Source organism: Lepidochelys olivacea, assembly GCF_965140295.1.
Source record: "Lepidochelys olivacea isolate rLepOli2 genome assembly, chromosome: 1".
In the NCBI taxonomy this organism is placed as follows: Eukaryota; Metazoa; Chordata; order Testudines; family Cheloniidae; genus Lepidochelys; species Lepidochelys olivacea.
This window is the reverse complement of record NC_140411.1, coordinates 355,148,958-355,167,259: the sequence shown is the minus strand read 5'-3', so window position 1 is coordinate 355,167,259 and position 18,302 is coordinate 355,148,958. Positions and strand designations below refer to the sequence as shown.

At 44.7% G+C, this 18,302-nt stretch overlaps 1 protein-coding gene across 3 annotated transcripts in view; it reads left to right on the top strand.

The window, feature by feature from the left end:
• The window catches only part of GOLGB1 (golgin B1), a 114,878-nt gene that overhangs the window by 35,824 nt on the left and 60,752 nt on the right, over positions 1–18,302 (top strand). For all 3 annotated transcript variants that reach the window (XM_084634095.1, XM_084634094.1, XM_084634093.1), the window contains exons 11-15: positions 2,441–2,514; positions 6,628–6,712; positions 7,920–7,993; positions 10,111–15,344; positions 16,270–18,220. In XM_084634095.1, coding sequence (XP_084490221.1) covers positions 2,441–2,514; positions 6,628–6,712; positions 7,920–7,993; positions 10,111–15,344; positions 16,270–18,220 — 7,418 coding nt within the window. The remainder of the gene's footprint in view (positions 1–2,440; positions 2,515–6,627; positions 6,713–7,919; positions 7,994–10,110; positions 15,345–16,269; positions 18,221–18,302) is intronic.

Genomic DNA, 18,302 nt, shown 5'->3' with positions numbered 1-18,302 from the left:
CCAGGTCACCTGCACTCTGACTAACTGGAAGATCAGGCATCTCCTCACCACTCTCATCCTCTCTGGGGCCGGAAGGCTCTCTGTGAACATTTGTGTCTATGTGTCTCAGGAGAGCTCCTTCCTGCTTAGATAGAAAAGCTTCCTTTGCTTTCTTTCCTTTTCTGAATGCTGCCCCAGAGGGGCGTTTTCTTTTCACTCATGACTGCTGTTCTGCCAGCTATAGTGACTTTCAACACTCAACTGAAGGGGACAAATAAACAGGCTGGTAGCAGAGCCTGAGTGAGGAAGATAGCAGCGTCTTAAGGGCCTAACTGGCTCCTACTACTTCAGTTGACTGCCTGTTCTCCTCAAGTGGGTTCAAGGAAGCAGCAGGAAACAGGAAGCTCCCTGAGCAGCTGGTGTTAATCCGTCCAGGCTCCTGTGGGTGCTAGAGAGGTACATAAGAGGCTGCTCCTCCTCTCTCTCCCTGTAGCTCCTGCTGCTTTCTGTTATTCCCTCTCACCTTTTCTCCTACCTGCCTGTTATGGCTCTTGTGCCTTCCTTCCTCCAGCACAGCACTCCACCCTCTCTGTGTATCTAGAGCAGAGAGAATACATATGCACCAGCAGCAGAGACAATTTTCTACACTCTGGGTCCTAGTGACACCCACCCCCCGCACCCCCGGTCTGGCACCTGAGGCAGCCACCTCAGTTTGCATCATAGTAAGGCCAGCACTGATGAGAACCATGAGGTATAGATGCCAAAGATTATGAAATGTCTGTTCATCTTCACTCTGTATACAGATTACAAAATATGTAACATTTTCTTGATCCACTAAGTGGCAAAAAGGGTATGGCTGTCTGTCCCTGGCAGAGTTCAGTCTGAGATGAATCCAGTGAAAATGAATCATCAGCCTGAAAAGCAGACCAGCTACAGTCCAGCTAGTGTGATATAGAGATGTCACAAATCTCAGAGGGAGTAGTTCATCAGGGCTTTCTCAAAATCCATGTTAGGTGTTACTTAACCTCTGATGTCAACTGTAAATATAACAGACAAAAAGACAAATGAACAACTGCTATCTCACTACATTAATTCAATATTAAGGTTGTACATTTGGAGCCAGGAAGTGCAGAAATTAAGGTTCCCACAACAGTGTTAACCTGGTCCTACGTCTGGTTCTGTATGTGTGTTATATATATATATATAAAAAAGGTAAAAAAAAATTTATGTATCATAATAGAAATTGTGTTTAACCAAGAAAAAAGGCTCCGTTTTTGCAATGTGCCGAAGTTAGTGTTGCTGGGGGTGGGGGGGGGGGGGAGAGAACCTTGCATAAATTGCATCTTAACTGTCCTTTTATACTGCAAAAAGGCTGAGGCAACATCTCTAATAGAATTGACTCTTAATAAAACGAAAAACTCCTACTGGCAAGACACCAGCATGAAAATGACCAGGTTACATGTCTAGCTCTTTTATGCAGGCATAGCTCTAGGAGAATATATTAGAGATAAAGGTAATAGCTCACCTTACCTAATCACTCTCGTTACAGTGTGTATAGTAACACCCCTTGTTTCATGTTCTCTGTGTATCTAAATCTCCCCACTGTATTTTCCACTGAATGCATCCGATGAAGTGAGCTGTAGCTCACGAAAGCTTATGCTCAAATAAATTTTGTTAGTCTCTAAGGTGCCACAAGTATTCCTTTTATTAGAGGATACATATTTAAAAATCAGTCATGATAAAATCTGGACAATAACTTGTCACAAACACTACTAGATCCAGATGGAAATTCCTTGCCTGCAATAATGAATCAAGAAAGTAAATTCTATATTCATTAAAATCATTACCTACAAATACAGTAGATCAGCACTTTTAACCCGGTCTGTTTCTGTCTAGGTTTTTGTAATGTGTCCATCACCATAGTATCTAGGTGCCAGTTTACAGAAAGTTACTGAGCCAAATTGAGTTTACTTTCTTCCAACATCTTCACTTTTAAATTAAGGCCCTTGCATTTTGAACCCTATTCCAGTTTATTAAATTAAATAATTTATTAGAATAACCCTTCTAATAGTTTTTCATTTCACTTTATCAAAATGAAATGTGAAGAGTTCTGTTACAATGATTGTGGGTTTTTTTCCTCACAGCAAACATTTTTAAGCCTGCCAGCTCTACTGATTGCCCTTTACTTTCCCTCTCCAGGCCAATCATAGCTTTATTCTGAAAGGTGCCCAAAGTAGTGCTCTGTCCTGGTGACATGATTCTGCCAGGGCAATCCTAACCTTTCTCTGAAGAGTGCTTGAACTAATGCTCCGTCCTGGGGTGACTCCGTATCTCCTCCTCCACTTGCATGTTGTGGACAGCCCTGGACCCTGCTCTCTGGAAAGTATGAGAGTGCTTCCCTCACTCAGGAAAAAGAGAGTTTTCTCTGAAGGTTAATGCCACTTGTTTGTGAACATTTCAGAGACCCTGTGCTCTCAACATACCCTCCTGGAGGCTCAGCATGAAGCTGTGATGAGCATGGAAGATTCAAACCAGGTAATGACCAAGCAGCCAGACTGAACTAAACCTAAAATAGGTTGAGGACATGACCTTAAACTGCTTCCCATAAGCTGTTGAGTCTTCTAACAATCCTCTTTGCTAGGTTATTATTAGGTGGATTAATGTGGAAATGGCCTCTAAATACAGCTTGTAGTTGGCTGGAAAGCAAACCCCATCCCTGTTTACTAGTTATGTGGGATTTCTGAGCCCCCTTCATCCATTGTCAAACCTTCCCAGTCCACACAACTGCTCCCTGTTCAGCCACATTTCCGTTCTGTAGTGTTCTGTATCCAGTTGATATAGGTCCTAGGGAGCACCACTCTAAAGGTTTAACTTTGTGTTACAGGTTAACATTTCAGCCCCATGCACTCCCATTGCTTTATAAGGGATCTCTCATAGAAGAGAAAACAGTGATCCTTTGTCAAGTAGGAGTAGGGGATTAGTAGAATATTTTTGTCCCTGTCCCTTAGAGCAGGGAGATGGAACCTTTGCACAGTCCATTCGATGGTGAACAGCTCATGGTACAATGATCTTACAAACAACCTGTAGATGAGGGCAAGAATAGTAGGGGACCACCTGTTGCCTCACTCCATGCTGGATAGACTAGCTGATAGGGGGGTCTCTGCCCCCAAATACCTGTATTAAGAATTTAGCTGAAAGCAAGGTTGGGGCTCTTTCCAAAGCGCCATCCTCCATTCCAACCAGTTAGCAGGGGTGAAGTTGTGATGGTGTAATATCACCGCCCACCCAGCACACATGTCTCCTGTTGGCTTGGAAGAGTGAGTGGCTTGTGGCATGGGGTTCACAGCCTCTAGGCTATCAGGTTATTCCTCTGGTTGTGTGTTTTAGATGACTGTTCACATTTTGCCTAACTCTTTATTAGTCATTGATTTAAAAGCAAGGGGGAGTTTGTCCCATTTCAGGATGTACCAAAGCCGCTTTATTTGGTTCTTTTTACTACTAATAGTCACCCTGCACAAGAAGCTACAGATTAGATGGGGCCCAGTGCTGGGAGTGGGGAGGGCCATTGCCATTTTAGCATCTTTTATCAAGTCTTTATTTTAGACTGAGATTTGTATGAATATGAATCCAACGCGGGGAGGACTGGACTCATGCCCAGATCTAATCTGAATTGGACAGCCATCTTTCCGGTTTGCATAAATATTGGTGACGTTGCCACTCATAAAGGGCAAAAGCAGTCTTGCACTTTGGGTTGGAGATCGTGCCTAATGGAGCAGTCTGTGATGCTGAATGACTCCCCTGTGGCCTGTACTGCTACTGTATGGTCTATACATGATGGTAACAGACATCAGTTTTGTTCCCAAAGCTTTTTGGTGCGTCTGCGTTGCTTTTGAGAGTGATTGTTGAGAGATTTGCTTAGGGCTACTGCTGCTATAAAATAATACACAGCTCATATTTCTCTCCCTCCCTGCTCTGATAAGAAGCAGTAATACTTAATTGACTGGTATTGCTGGGCTTAAATTTAACTTCAGCCTCATTTCTGCTTTGCTAGGTTTGTTTGAATACGAAGTGTGCTGTTTCCTTATGCCCCCTGATTTTTATTATTTTTGTTGAGGGGGCACTTTTCCTACCCTAGGTTTGCTGATGTGCCTCAGTTCTGAGCCACAGATCCTTGCTATTCTGGTCTTGGTTTGCTTCTGCACAAATTACCAGTATGGCCAAATGTCTGTGGTGGTTTGTGATGTTGGCCAGTGTGTACTCAGAATTAAGATCTGAGACTTAAGATCACAGAATTCTTTTTAAGTCTGTATCAATCCACATGTGAACTTTCTTTCTTTTTTTTTTTTTTTCTTTTAAGAGATCAAAGGACTAGTGCACTGAGTCTTACAAAACTAGATCCCTGTCTGGATGTCACCAAGAGATCAGCTAATTTCCTGGGTTTTAGTAGGAGGCTCTGTGGAGGAAGAAGAGTCTCTTTCCCCTCTGTGGGCAGCACATTCTACTCTTTCTTTCCACAATATGCTCCACCTTCTGCACTTCTCAAGTTCTATCACCTCAGACTAAAAAGCAGCAGAAGATAAGTGGCATAAAGCAGCAAGAATTGCCAGTGACAGAGTTTCTGGAGAGTGTGGGTTTGTCATGCTGTCTGAAGTGGCTCTCAGTCTTTATTTCGTGCTCCCATGCTTTGTCATTGCATTCAGACCATTTCTGCTGTAGCAGCATCTGAGGCATGGGGAGGCTGAGTCCCAGCCTTCTGGTCAAAGTCCATGAGCAAAGCTCCTAGTTCCTTATTTGAGGTTTTCTTTCCAAAGGATAAACCCCTTTCTTTACATAATTGTTTAAGGTCTTTCAGGTCAAGATGCTCATGTGATTGTGGTTCACCCATTGTGGCTAATCTTTAACTCTTAAAACTCTCAATATCAAATTTAGACTTTAAATAGCGTTGGGTTCTAATTGTTAAGCCAGTTGGCCTGTGGCATGTGAATCCTGTTTGACTACACCAGTTGTCATGCTGTCTGAAGTGCTTCACAACTGAGAGTGCCAATTCAGTCAGATTGTCAGAAAGCAGGGCAGACACCCCAAACTGGTGGTATATCCTATAATTAGATTTCACCAAGCCAGTAACAAATGTGCACTGCTGGATCGCTGTATTAGTCTTACCATGGGGCCACAAACAGTCCCCTTAGGCTCTCCAGCCTGCCTTGCCACCCAGACAAATTGGACTTCGTGGTAATGGTCTCTTATACCAAATTTCACATCACATTAGGTTATTCCCAACCCCAAAGAGTCAGTCACTTACCCCAGGTCAATGAATAGTCTTGATTTCACACCAAAAACAATGCTGGAAGCTGATTTCTCTAGTAAACGAACTAAAGTTTTATTAGTAAGAAAAGAAATTAGAGTTAGTGAGAGGTTAAAGCAGGTAAAATACATTAACAGGTGAGTCAGTTGGTAAGTCCAAATTGATGATGGAGGTGTAGTGATCTGCTAGTTTTCCAAAAGTTCCTCGGGGTTGCCCAAGATAATTTTGGGGATCTCTGTCTACTTGTTCAGTAGGCCACCCTGTTAGAATCCAAAACAGTTCAGAGATACAGGATCAATCCTTGGATCCATTCTTATAGCCGCTTTCTATGGAAAGTGATCTGGCAAGTGTTTTTATCACAACATGGACTCTTCTTTTGTTGATTAAATGCAAACAGAGTCTGTGAACTTCCATTGTCAAACACAACAACCCATGCTCTGCAGTTAGCAAACTTTTACATTTCCAAGACTCCAGTCTTGTGCGATGGGTAAACGTAATGTAAACACAATGTGATAGCCCGAAACAATCTTTTCTTATTTTTCAATAAGATGTAAATGTACTGGATGTGTAAACTTAACACTAACACACACTTCAATCTAGGGTTATTTAATTACTGGGTATACATAATGTAATACGATAGTAAACAACAGGTTATAGGTAAGTGAAGACAATAACAGTAACATTTCTTCTGTTTGCCAGAAGCTGGGAATGGGCAACAGGGGATGGATCACTTGATATTACCTGTTCTGTTCATTTGCTCTGGGGCACCTGGCATTGGCCACTGCTGGAAAACAGGATACTGAACTAGATGGACCTTTGGTGTGCCCCAGTATGACTGTTCTTATGTTCTTTGATATGCACACACAAGTGAATTGCTCGATGTATACCAGGACACTTAACATTTCTTTGATATTCACCCGCAAGTGAATTAATCTATGCCTTTGATCCGAGTTGGCCTGTTAACGTGACAGGATGCTCTGCCTCCTGGGAAAGGCCCTCATCTGGTGTGTTGAAGGAAGATGATGGAAGGATAGGAAAGTGGAGTTGCTCCTTTTTGGAGAGGAGAAGAAGGAATGTGCGGGTCACATATAGGGTGTGGTGGGGGAGGTGCTTAGGATGTTGATATTTCTTGGTGCCCTAAAGGTTAACTTGATAGATCACTGAGATCTGCATTCAGGCTTTTATCTAGTACCTTAAAAATTTTTTTGCATCTCCATTAGGCAGCAGATATAGGTCTTAAAGTAGCAGGATTCAGAGTGGTCAGACAGTGTGCCAGGCAGCTAAAACAGCTGAGTTCAACGGTGGTGATTACAGCTCTGAACCAACCAATCTTTGTTTTCCAATAGACTGACAGCACTGGAACTGATTCCAAGTTATTGGACTTGCTGACTCAAGAAGGACCATCCTGCTCTGGATACTGCTCACCTGATGGTAACCTCACAGAATTGGAGAAGTTAGGGAGACTGCACAGCTGGGGAGAGTCTATGAGGCTTCATGGAAGGGTCTGAAGTGATTCAGGGAGAGGGACTCTGAGGTCAGGTTCTGAAGCTGTGCAGAAAGAGGAAGGATCTGATACTATACATGGGGAGACAGGGAGTAAATCTGAGGTGGCACAGTGGGGAGGAAGATTTTTATATTGGGTTGTGAGGTGGCATCTGAGATAAGAAGGAGAGAGAAGGGTTGGTAGGGTCAGAGTCTGAGGTAGTATACAGGAAAGGTGCGAGGCAGTGTTGTCCAGTGATAAGACACTGGGCTGGGAGTCAGGAGATCTTCATTCTGTTCCTTGCTCTGTCACTAGCCTGCTGCGTGACTGTGGGCAAGTCACTTCCCCTCTTTGTGCCTCTGTTTTCCCTCTTTTGTCCATCTTGTCTAGTAAGATTCTTACATACAAATAAAACAATGTTAAAAATGTTGTTTAGGTTGCAAAGTCAAGCTCTTGAAATTTAGGAAATAACAGATTTAGTTTTTCTTAAATCTGTCCACTTGCGTGTCCTGCACTGAATGAGGCAGGCATCGTTTGGAAAAAATAGCATGTGATCATGTAAGTAAAGACTGTATCATAATGCATATGCAAAGGGGGGCAGAATGAAATTGCATGGGAAACCATAAATCTGGCATTTCCTAACATTTGAGAGCTTGACTTGCCACCGCAAGTGTTCTTTTAACATAATTTTTTGTTTTTAATTTCCTAGGGTGTTTTTTTTTTTTGTTTTTTTTTTTTTTAAAGCAAGAGGTAAAAACTAATTCTGCTATGTGTTACTGCTTGAACTTCAGGACTAACTATGTTAGCTGGCAGCAAGAGAAGGCTGTTGTTGCAGAGAGGGGAATGGACTTGCTGGATCCTGGTGGGGGAGCCTGCCCTGGTTCCCCTTCTCTTCCCCCTTTCTCCAATTCACTCCATCCTCATGAGTTAAGGAAGGTCCTGCACAATGTGGTGCCCCAGTCAAAGGGATAGGCTGCTATGTCTGGAGGGTGAGGGGAGCCTGCCCTAGGGCACCACGGTCTGTCTCTTCTCCCCTCACTTCCTGAGGACTTGAGGAAGCTCCAGCCCCATGTGTCTGGATCTCTTTCCATCTGCTCACTGGCTTACTGTGGATCTGGATTTTCTGCTGGTGACATGCATGTATTTTGTCACTAGGTCATTCAGCAACACTAGTGAATAATGAACCACAATCTCCTCAGCCATCTGAAGATACCATGGTTCTAACCCAGGTATGACCTTGGCAATATAGGTTCTGTCACAAAGTTAGACAAGTCTATAGTCTAGATAATGTCCAATCTAGTTTGAAAAGGCTCAAATTCTAGAGCTTCCATAATCGCAGAACCTGATGGTGCTATTATGGTGCTGAGCAAGGCTCTATGTACAGTAACGCCTCACTTAGTCTTCCCGGTTAACGTTGTTTCGTTGTTACGTTGCTGATCAATTAGGGAACATGTTCGTTTAAAGTTGTGCAATGCTCCACTCTTACGTTGTTTGGCTGCCTGCTTTCTCCACAGCTGGCAGCCTCCCTACGCACCCCACCCCTCACAGCGCCTCCTATCTGCCAGCAGACCCCGCGGATCAGCACCTTCCCCCTTCCTCCCCTGCCTCCTGCCCACAGCAATCAGCTGGCTTGTGGTGTTTAGAAGGGAGGGGAGTGAAGGGGGAGGAGCGAGGACACAGCATGTGAAGTAAGGGGGGAGGAGATGCGGGGGAGAAGAGGCAGGTCAAGGATGGGGGCTTGGGGGAAGGCGGGGAGTGGGCAGGCTGAGGGTTGAACTGCCCCCGCCCCTGGTGCTTGCAGAGTAGGGGAAGCTGCTACTGCTGCGCAACGTGCTTCTCCAAGCCTACAGCACCTTCAGCCTCCTTGCCTGCCTCATCTCCAGTGCCAGTGGGCTGTGCCTATGTAGGGTAAGCCAGGGGCACCTCCTCCGTTTAAAACTTATACCTGTATTAAATTGCTTGTTTAAATGTGTATAATGCCTTTTGTCTGGCAAAATTTTTTTCCCCTGGAACTTAACCCCCCCATTTTACATTAATTCTTATGGGGAAATTGGATTCGCTTAACTTAGTTTTACTTAGTCGCATTTTTCAGGAACATAACTACAACGTTAAGTGAGGAGTTACTGTATTTAGCTCTCTTTAATCATTCCTTGTTAATCAGTCCCTTCCTCCAGCTTGACAGCGGCAAAGCCCTTGCAACACCAGAACATTAATGTTATGGGGAGTTAAAGCATAAATGTGAGGGGACGGGACAGGGACGGGGACTTCCACCCTTTGCTCTGAGGAGGATTCATTGCCCCCCATCTCCAGAAGAGAGCGAGACCACAAGGAATGCTACTTGAATAAGAGCAAATACCTTGGTCCAGATGTCCTATCTAGCCCTCTGATCCTGGCATCAGACACAAAATAGGGAACAAGCATCTTGTTTAGAGCCCTATAAAACAGGGGTTTGGTCCCCATTGAGCCTGTCTGGCTTACAGCCCAGCAACAAGTGACAGAGGGTCCTAAAATGGTTAAGGATTTGACGCTGTGTGTGAACAAGACCTCCCACAGGAGTCTGGTTACATTTCTGGTCTGAAATTTCTGTCGTGCTGAGCTTACCCTTCTTTCCACACCCAATCCCAGTGTGGCAATTCCTTGATGCCTGCACTGAAGAGGTGAGCCTGGGTGTGCTGACCTTCTCTCTGCACTGGCAGGGAAAGAATGAACCCTTTTGCCCTTGGGATGGCAGCAGCTGCTTGTAATCACACTAAAAGACCATTAGGAAGGGTCGTGTAACTGGTCAAATAATCAAGGCAGGAAATAAAAAGTAGGTTCCTCTCATGTCGTAGGGTTAAACCAGAGGCCAGGAAAGACCTGGTGTAGATCTCCCCCAAAACTCTGTTTGAAGTGATACCAGGAGAGCTCCCTACCCAGAGGGATCTGGGACAGGAGCCCAGGAAGGTACTGGTTGAAGAGGCCTACTGGGAGACCTGGGAGAGGCACAGGAAGAGAAGGACACTTCAGAGTCTCTCTCTGCAGGGATCTAGAGAAACTATGGGCACCTGAAAACTGGCAGGGAGCTGAGAGCCAATCCCTGAAGCTCCGACATGGGTAATTGGGAAGGATATAAAAGGACCTGAAGAGGACTGCCATAAAGGTCCTTGCATACTTTTATGTTCCAGTAAACAGTCCAAGAAACGGGAACCTTTGCTGCAACATGTAAAGTGTGTACACTTTGCTGGTACCATAAAGTGGGAAAATGAGGCAGAGGCATCCAGATGCAGGGTCAGAGTAAGTCAACCCTCTCATGGGGTTCAAGAGAATTGTGGTTTATTTGAGACTAGCTCTTCTTTTCTTGTTCTAGCCCAGTACAGATGAAACCCCAAGAAGCAGCTGTGGGCAGTCTGCTGAAGAAAGTGGCCCAGCTGGCATTCTGGAGTATCTTTCTGCAGAGAAACATAAAGAGCTGTCAGTCTTGTTGCTGGAATTGAGGGAAGCTCAAGAGGAGATAATATTTCTGAAGGGACAGCTCCTGGACCCAGGAAACCAAACACCTGCAATGAACTTGGCAGAGGAAGAAATAAACCTAATGGGAGGAAGACTCCAGCCAAGATTCCTTGAGGGAGAAGGACAAAAGACCTCATCTATCCAGAGTGAATTGAGCAGCTGCTCACTGACAGTGGAGGAAGTGCAGAAAACCTCTGTGCTTCAGGAAGAGACAAACAGCTTCCCAGGAGTACCCCTGGAGCACATCACCCACAGTGGAGGGGAAATGGAGGCAGTGCAAGGGCTTAGAGGAGCGCTCTCTGCAGCTACTACAGAGCTTGATCTTTCTCAGCCTCAGGAGCTGACACAGTTGCAGATAAAAATTATGGAGCTGCAAACAAGTCTGCAGAAATCCGAGGAATTGTATAAGAGAGACTCAGACGAGAAAGTGGCAGAAATAAATAGGCTAACCCAGCTGGCTGAGGAATGCAGGAAAAATGCAGAGAACTCTAACAGTGCATTGCATGTTCTGACTGAAGAGAGAGATCAGCTCCTGTCTCAGATGAAGGAGCTTTGTACCATAATAGAGCTAAAGGAGCAAGTGAAGAAGCTTGAGGGAAATCTAATGGATTCAGAAAAGCAGAGGCTATCTGACTATGAAAGCAGAACTGTACAGCACAGTCTACTGAAAGAACAAATCCAGAGCCTGAAAAATGAATATAAATCCAAAGAGATAAAAATTGAAGCTTTGCAAAAGGACCTGGATGAGGCACAGCTTCAGCTTTCGAAACAGGATGCTCTAGCAAAAAGTCTGAGTAACCAGCTCCAGAAGACGGAGTGTGAAGTGCTTGATCTGCAAGAACATCTGAGGAAGAACGCAGTCAAGATAGAGGAGCTTACCCAAGGCATTGTCTCAAAGGAGCTTGACACAGCAAGGCTAGAACAGGTTCTTGCTGAACAGACTGGGGATAATGAGAACCTCCAGCAAACTTTACTGGAGAGGGATCAGCAGGTGACGGAAATCAGCATCACAATGTCTGAGAAAATAGTCCAGCTGAATGAAGAGAAATTTGCTCTGGGGAGTGAGCTAAAGAGCCTTAAAGAGCAGATGAGCCTATTGCTGAAAACTGAGGAGATAAGAGACCAGCACATGGGACAAACAGAAGAAGTAGAAGGCTTGTGTCTGAAATGCAAGGGGTCTGAGCAGCAGAGTGAGATGATGGCAGCAGTGTGTAAGGAGAGAGAGGTGCTAGGAAGTGAACTGGAGCGTCTCAAAAAAGAAAATGAGCAAGTGAAGCGGAAGCTGCAGGCAGCTCTCATCAACAGGAAGGAACTTCTGAAGAAGGTCAACAAGCTAGAGAATGAGCTGGTGCAAGTGAGAGGGACATTTGGGGCAGAAGCTCAGAAAGCTGAAGTGGAAGAAACTACAGCAAGTGGCCTAAATGCAGAGGGAGACGTGACTCCTGAAAGCCAAGCCAGAGAGATGTGTCTCATGCAGTTGCTTTCTGAAAGGGAAGCTGAGCTGCAGAGCATCCAGAAGGACTTCTTGGAGAAAGAAGCAGCTGAAGCACAGTTGCAGGCTCTGATTGAGGAGATGAAGAAAAGTTTGCAGGATAAGACCAACCTAATTGATTCAAAGAAGGCTGAAATTATGGAAAGCCAGTCAGCCATCCAGAAACTTATCACAGCCAATAAGCACTTGGAAGGTTCTGACCCAGCTGCTTCTAAAGAGGATGAGGTGGACAGTCCAGCTGCTGCAGGGTTTGAAGAACACCATAAGTCTGTCCTGAAAGAGAGAATCTCAGCGCTTGAACAAGAAAAAGAGCAACTTCAAAAGAAGCTTCAGGAAGCACTGACTTCCCGTAAGGACACTATAAAGAAGGCCCAAGAAAAAGATCGACACCACAGAGAACAGCTGAAACAGCAGAAGGATGATTACAATCTCCTACAAGAAGAGTTTGGTAAGCAAAGCAAGGAGAAGGAAAGCATCCAAGATCAGCTCAAGCAACTCCAAGCACAGAGTGAGTGTACAGAGAGCCGTTCTCTGCCAGGCATCCATTTCCAAAGGTCAGCTGAGTCTGTACTTGATGTAACACAACAGCTTGTAGGAAACGTACAGCATTCTGGCTGGAGCCAAGGCTGGATTGAGTCTTCATGCTTGGAAGTAGAAAATACTAAGACAAATAACCTCTTACAGGAGACAGATGTTTCTGTAGAAGAGTTTAAGGCAGAGCTCAAGAATCTGCAGACCAAGAAAGATGAACTAGAATTCAAAGTCAGTCAGTTGGAAAGTGATCTTGCTTGCAAATCAGAAGCAGTCATTCAGCTACAAGAGCACATAGCACAATTGCTCTCAGAGTTGGAGGATCTGAAGAGCACCTGTCACCAGGTGGAAGCCCATGCAGCAAGTCTTCAGGCAGAACTGGAAAAAAGTAAAGCAGAGATTTCCAGACAGGACAATCTGAAGGCACTTAAACAAGAAGTAGAGGAGCTAAAAAATCTCATGAGCAAAAAGGATGAAGAAATTGAACTCTTAAACTTGCAGCTAAGAGAGAAAAGCAAAGCTCTTACTTGTGTACAGAAAGATTTCCTGGAAAAAGAAGACTTGATCAAGACTCTGCACAGTCAACTGGAAAAACAAACTAGTATGCATGAGGAACAAAGCAAGCGACTGAAAGCTGAGCTTCTTGAAGTCCAGCAGAGACCAGATGAGGGGGCTGAAGAAGCCAAATATAAGAGCCAAATGCAGAGAAAGCTGCAGGCTGCACTCATCTCTAGAAAAGAGGCGCTTAAAGAGAGTAAGACTCTAAAAGAGGAGCTGGCTACTGCCAAAATGACTATAGAAAATCTCTCTCTGAGGTTGGCAGATATGGAGAGCCAGGTTTGTGATTGGGATAGGCAAAAAGATGCCTTATTAGAAAAATTAGTAGGTGTCACTGAAGAGAGAGAGAAACTCATTGCAGAAGTTGACAAAGCTTTAATGGAAAATCAGAACCTTGATAGCTCTTGTGAAAGCCTGAAGCTGGCTCTAGAGGGGATCACTCAAGAGAAGGAGAAGCTAGAGAAGGAGATTGAATCCTTGAAATGTTCGCAGGCTGCTGAGAGTTCTGAGTGGCAAGAGAAATATAAGGAGCTGCAGAAAGAATATGAAACCCTCTTGCAGTCCTATGAGAATGTAAGTAATGAGGCTGAGCGAATTCATCGTGTTCTGGAAACTATCAGGCAGGAAAAGCAAGACATTTTCAGCAAGTTGAAAGGTGCTGAGGCTAAGAAAAGAGAAGTAGATAAGCAGCTGCAGGAGGCTGAGCAGGAGATGGAGGGAATGAAAGAAAAAATGAGGAAGTTTGCAAAATCCAAGCAACAAAAGATCCTGGAACTGGAGGAAGAGAACGAACGCCTGAGAGCAGAGTTGCACCCTACAGAGAGTGACCTAAACAGGGATGGAGATATGGCTCTCTTGACAAGCACTAGTCTTAGAGAGGCACTAGAGAGCTCTAGGAGGGACTGCCAATCTCTTTCCATTCAACTTGAAGCATTAATGGCTGAAAAGGGTTCTCTTAGTCAAGAAGTTCAAGTCTTAAAGCACCAATTACAGTGCACAGAATCCAAGCTGAAGGAAAACCTAGAGGCATCAGTGAAGCATGGTGTCCAAAAAACTATAGTGGAAGGAGCAAATCAAGCCATTCTCACAGCAGCATTACCTCTAGAAGTGGCTGACAATCAAGTGGATTTAGGGCCCTGCGCAAAGTCTCCAGAGCCTCTTAGAGCAGGCATTGTAACTGATGCAGAAGAGAAATTAAATGAAGATAGCAGCTCACATGATGAAATTAATACTTACTTACAGCAAATAGCTCAGCTCACAGAGCGAATCACAGAACTGGAGGAGAATAGAATGGCTGCAGAAGAACAAGTAGGCAGCATCTGCAGGAGTGCTGAAACCTTAGGAGAGGAGAAAAAGGCCTTAGAGAGCCAAGTGGCAGCAAAAGTCCATGAACTGAACACCCTTCAGGAAACAGTAGCCAAGAGGGAACTAACTAACAGACAAATTGAAGAGCAACTTGTCAGAATGACAAAGTTGAAGGAAACGCTGGAGGCAGAGAAGGATGACTTGGAGGAAAGGCTCATGAATCAGCTAGCAGAACTTAATGGAAGTATTGGAAACTATCAACAAGACATGGCTGACCTCCAAACCAAAAATGAGCAACTGAAATCTGAGCTCCAGAGCTTGCAAAGAATGGTAAGTGAGCTGGAGAAGGAGAAGTGGCAGCTAGTGAGAGAGAAAACTGAGGCAGAGGCAGACACGCAGAAGGAATATGCAGAAAAACTAAAATGTGCTCGGAAGGGAGATGGCAGCAGAACTCATGCAAAAGAGCTTCAGGAGCTGCTGAAACAGAAACAGCAGGAGGTGAAGCAGTTGCAGAAGGACTGTATTAAAAGCCAGGAGAAGATCAGTAGTCTAGAGAGAACTGTTAAAGCTCTGCAGTTTGTTCAAAGTGAGTCTCAAAAGGAACTTACAACAACCAAAGAGAACTTAGCCAAAGCATGTGAAGACACCAAGAAAGCACAAGCAGAGCTGGCTTCCTGCAGAATATTACTGGATGATACTCAGAGCGAGACAGCAAGGGTTCTAGCAGAGAGTCTCAAAGTGAAAGAGGAGCTGCAGGCAAACAAAGAGCATGTTAAAATTCAAATGAAGAGAAAGGATGAAGATTTTGAGAGAAGACTGGAACAAGAAAAAGACAAGCACTCAAAGGAGATAAATAACATGGAGGAAAAGCTGGCATCTTTGCAGAGAGAGAGAGATTATATGGAAGGGACTGTCAGAGACATTCAAGATTCCTTGTACAGAAAGGACCAAGAAGCCAAGCAGCTCCAAGGCAGCCTTAACAAAACCCTGGCCCAGCTTGCAGCCTTCACCAGGAGCATGACTTCCCTCCAGGATGATAGGGATCGAGTGATAGATGAGTCCAAAAAATGGGAGAAGAAGTTCACTGAGGCTATTCAAAAGAAGGAAGAGGAGATCCATGCTAGAGAGGAGACCTGCACTGTTCTAAAGGATCAGATGAGGCAGATGTCCATGCATATAGAGGAGCTACAGATTCATGTATCCAGGTAAAGAGAAGATGAAAGTGAGTGGTGGTTACTTTGGTGTTTATGGTCTTTCCTCCCATCTCTGATATCAGCAGATATTCTTTTTGTAAGCCAGATTGTAATTTATATTCACCTTAACAGACAGTAGTCAGCAGGGAAGCATCTGTAGTCTCTCTCTACTAACATGAAACTTAAAATAAGTTCTGCTACATAGAGTGATTATATTTTTAAGTTACTGAGATAGCAAGTAAATGATGCCTTCAAGAATTCAACAATTCCAATTTGATCCAAATTTTAGATTTTTTGTTTTTTGTTTTTTTGGTGCCGGGATTGCAGAGTCAAAGGACAATAGAAATGTACCATGATGCTAAAAATTCCAATAGAAAATTGTTTAGAAACAAACAAAACTTTCCCTGTAGTATTTGCTCTAACCCCCCCTTCCCCCAAGATCCTGGTCATAGGTGCTGGAACTAGGGGTGCTGCCACACCCCCTGGCTTGAAGTGGTTTCCATCATATCCAGAGTTTACAATTTGGTTCAATGGCTCTCAGAACCCCTACTATACAAACTGTTTCAGCACCACTGATCTTGCTGCAAGCACACACAACAGAGGAGAAAGTGGGCCTGACAGGCACCCCGTCTCTATTCTTCCTCTGCCTCCTTGCCACTCATCCCCATGTCCCCTCCCCAGTGTCTCTCCCCAATTCCTATCCCCTTCCCTATTACCTGCCCCATTTGGGGGTGGTAGGGAAGAGAGGTGCTCTCATGTGCTCCCCTGAGGCGCACCAGATTTCAAGGAAGTCCAAGTAACTGTGGATATTAGAGCAGTTAGTCAAACTCTAAACCTTAACTCTGGTAGATCTTGCAGTCCACTATAAGGGATACAAATTTGGATATTGGGATACATTGTAGATTTGTTTGTAACAGTTTACTGTCTGTTTTTTCAGGCTGGAACACAACAAACAGGATTGGGAGTCTGAGTCTCAGAGAGTGATTCAGCAGCATCAAAAGATGTCTGACATGTTGCAGGAGGAAAACAAAGGGCTCGTGTCTCAGTTAGAAGAGTATCAGAGATTATATACAGACTCTCAAAATGAACTGCAGAAGCTAGATGCAGAAATCAAGTGCCTCAGAGACCAGCTTGCTGATTTGCATAACTCCTTCACTAAGTCTGAGATAGCAAGAGAAGAAATGGAAAGCATGGTCAAGCAACAAGAGGCCAGTATCCAGAACTGTAAATTCAACTGTGAGCAGCTTGAGGCTGACCTACAGGCCTCCAAGGACCTGACAAACAAGCTGCACAAAGAAATTGGTGCCAAAGATCAGAAGATTATCAGTCTACTGTCTGCCAAGGAGGAGGCAGTCATGACTGTTGTATCTGAGTTACAGCAGCAACACGGTGAAGAGGTTAAAAAGCTGGAGGAGAGGCTGGGCAAGAAGGAAGAAGAGAAAGTGACCCTGGAAAACGAGGGAGAGAAAGCACTGGACAAGCTTAATCATCTTATGGAAACAATGAAGATAACCAGAGAGGAAAATAAGCAGCAGAAGGCACAGCTGGCTTCCTTCACCAAATGCATGTCTTCTCTGCAGGATGACAGAGACCGTGTGCTGAGAGACTATAAACAGCTGGAAGAGCGTCATCTTGTTATAATCCTGGAGAAAGACCAGTTGATTCAAGAGGCTGCTGCTGAGAACAACAAGCTCAAAGAGGAGATTCGAAGCTTCCATAGCCGGATGGATGACCTCAACTCTGAAAATGCCAAACTGGATGCAGAACTTGTGCGGTATAGGGAGGACCTGAACCAGGTGATTTCAATAAAGGATTCCCAGCAAAAGCAACTCCTCAAAACACAGCTTCAGCGAATCCAAGTGCTGGAAAGTGAAAAGGTCAACATAGAAGGGCATCTGAAGGAGTCTGAACATGCTGTGGAAGATCTCAGGCAGTGTGTGGAAGCCCTGAAAGAGGACAAACAAAGCATGTCCAAAGAGATTGAGAACATGACATTCTCTCTGTCTCAGATTCAGAGCGAGATGACAGCTTTACATGAAGGGAGACTCATTGTGGAGCTGGAGACCCAATTAAAAGATCGGGAGAAGGAGGTGCAAGATCTGAGCGGTAAGCTTGCCCTCTCACAGAAGAGGGTAGCAGAATTAGAGGAGGAACTGGTCCATGTCCAAAGGAGTGCAGCCAAGAAGGTGGGAGAGGCTGAGGACAAACTTGAGAATGAACTGAAGCATCTACATCATGATGCAGGGGTAATGCGGAATGAAACTGAAACAGCAGAAGAGAGGGTAGCAGAGCTGGCAGGGGACCTGATGGAAATGGAACAGAAATTTCTTACAGTCACAGAGGACAACAAAGATCTGAGAGCCCAAATTCAGTCTTTTGGGAAGTCCATGAGCTCTCTCCAGAATAGCTGGGACCAAACTAATGAAGAGCTTCAGGTGCTGGGAAAGAAGTACTCTGCAGACTTAGAGAAGCAGCAGTGTCTAGTACAGAGCCTCCAGAAGGAGATGGCTCAATTACAGGAAGAGCTGCACTCCACTGCCAGAGAGAGAGAGACTCTGATGTCTGAACTGACAGCCCTGAAGAATGCTGCTGATGATAAAGATCTGTTATTTCAGCTTGAGGAACTTAACCGACAGCTCAGAGTCAAAGAGGAAGAGCTTCTCCGCTTGTCTTTGGAACTGGAGGAGTCCTCCAGCCAGGTAAAGTCCTTCTCTAGGGCCATGGCAAGCCTGCAGGATGAGAGAGACCGTCTGTTGAGTGAATTGGACAAAGCACATAAGGTGGAGGAAGTGAAGCAGCAGACAGCAGTGAACTCTTCCACCAACCCTGCAGAAGTGCAGAGCCTGAAGAAGGCATTGTCCTCCTTGCAGGATGACAGAGACAGACTGGTAAGTTCTCTTTCCCCCTCTCACCTTTAGGAATGTTGGCGGTAAAATTCCTAATGTTTCATTAGGGCCTGTCTTTAGAATT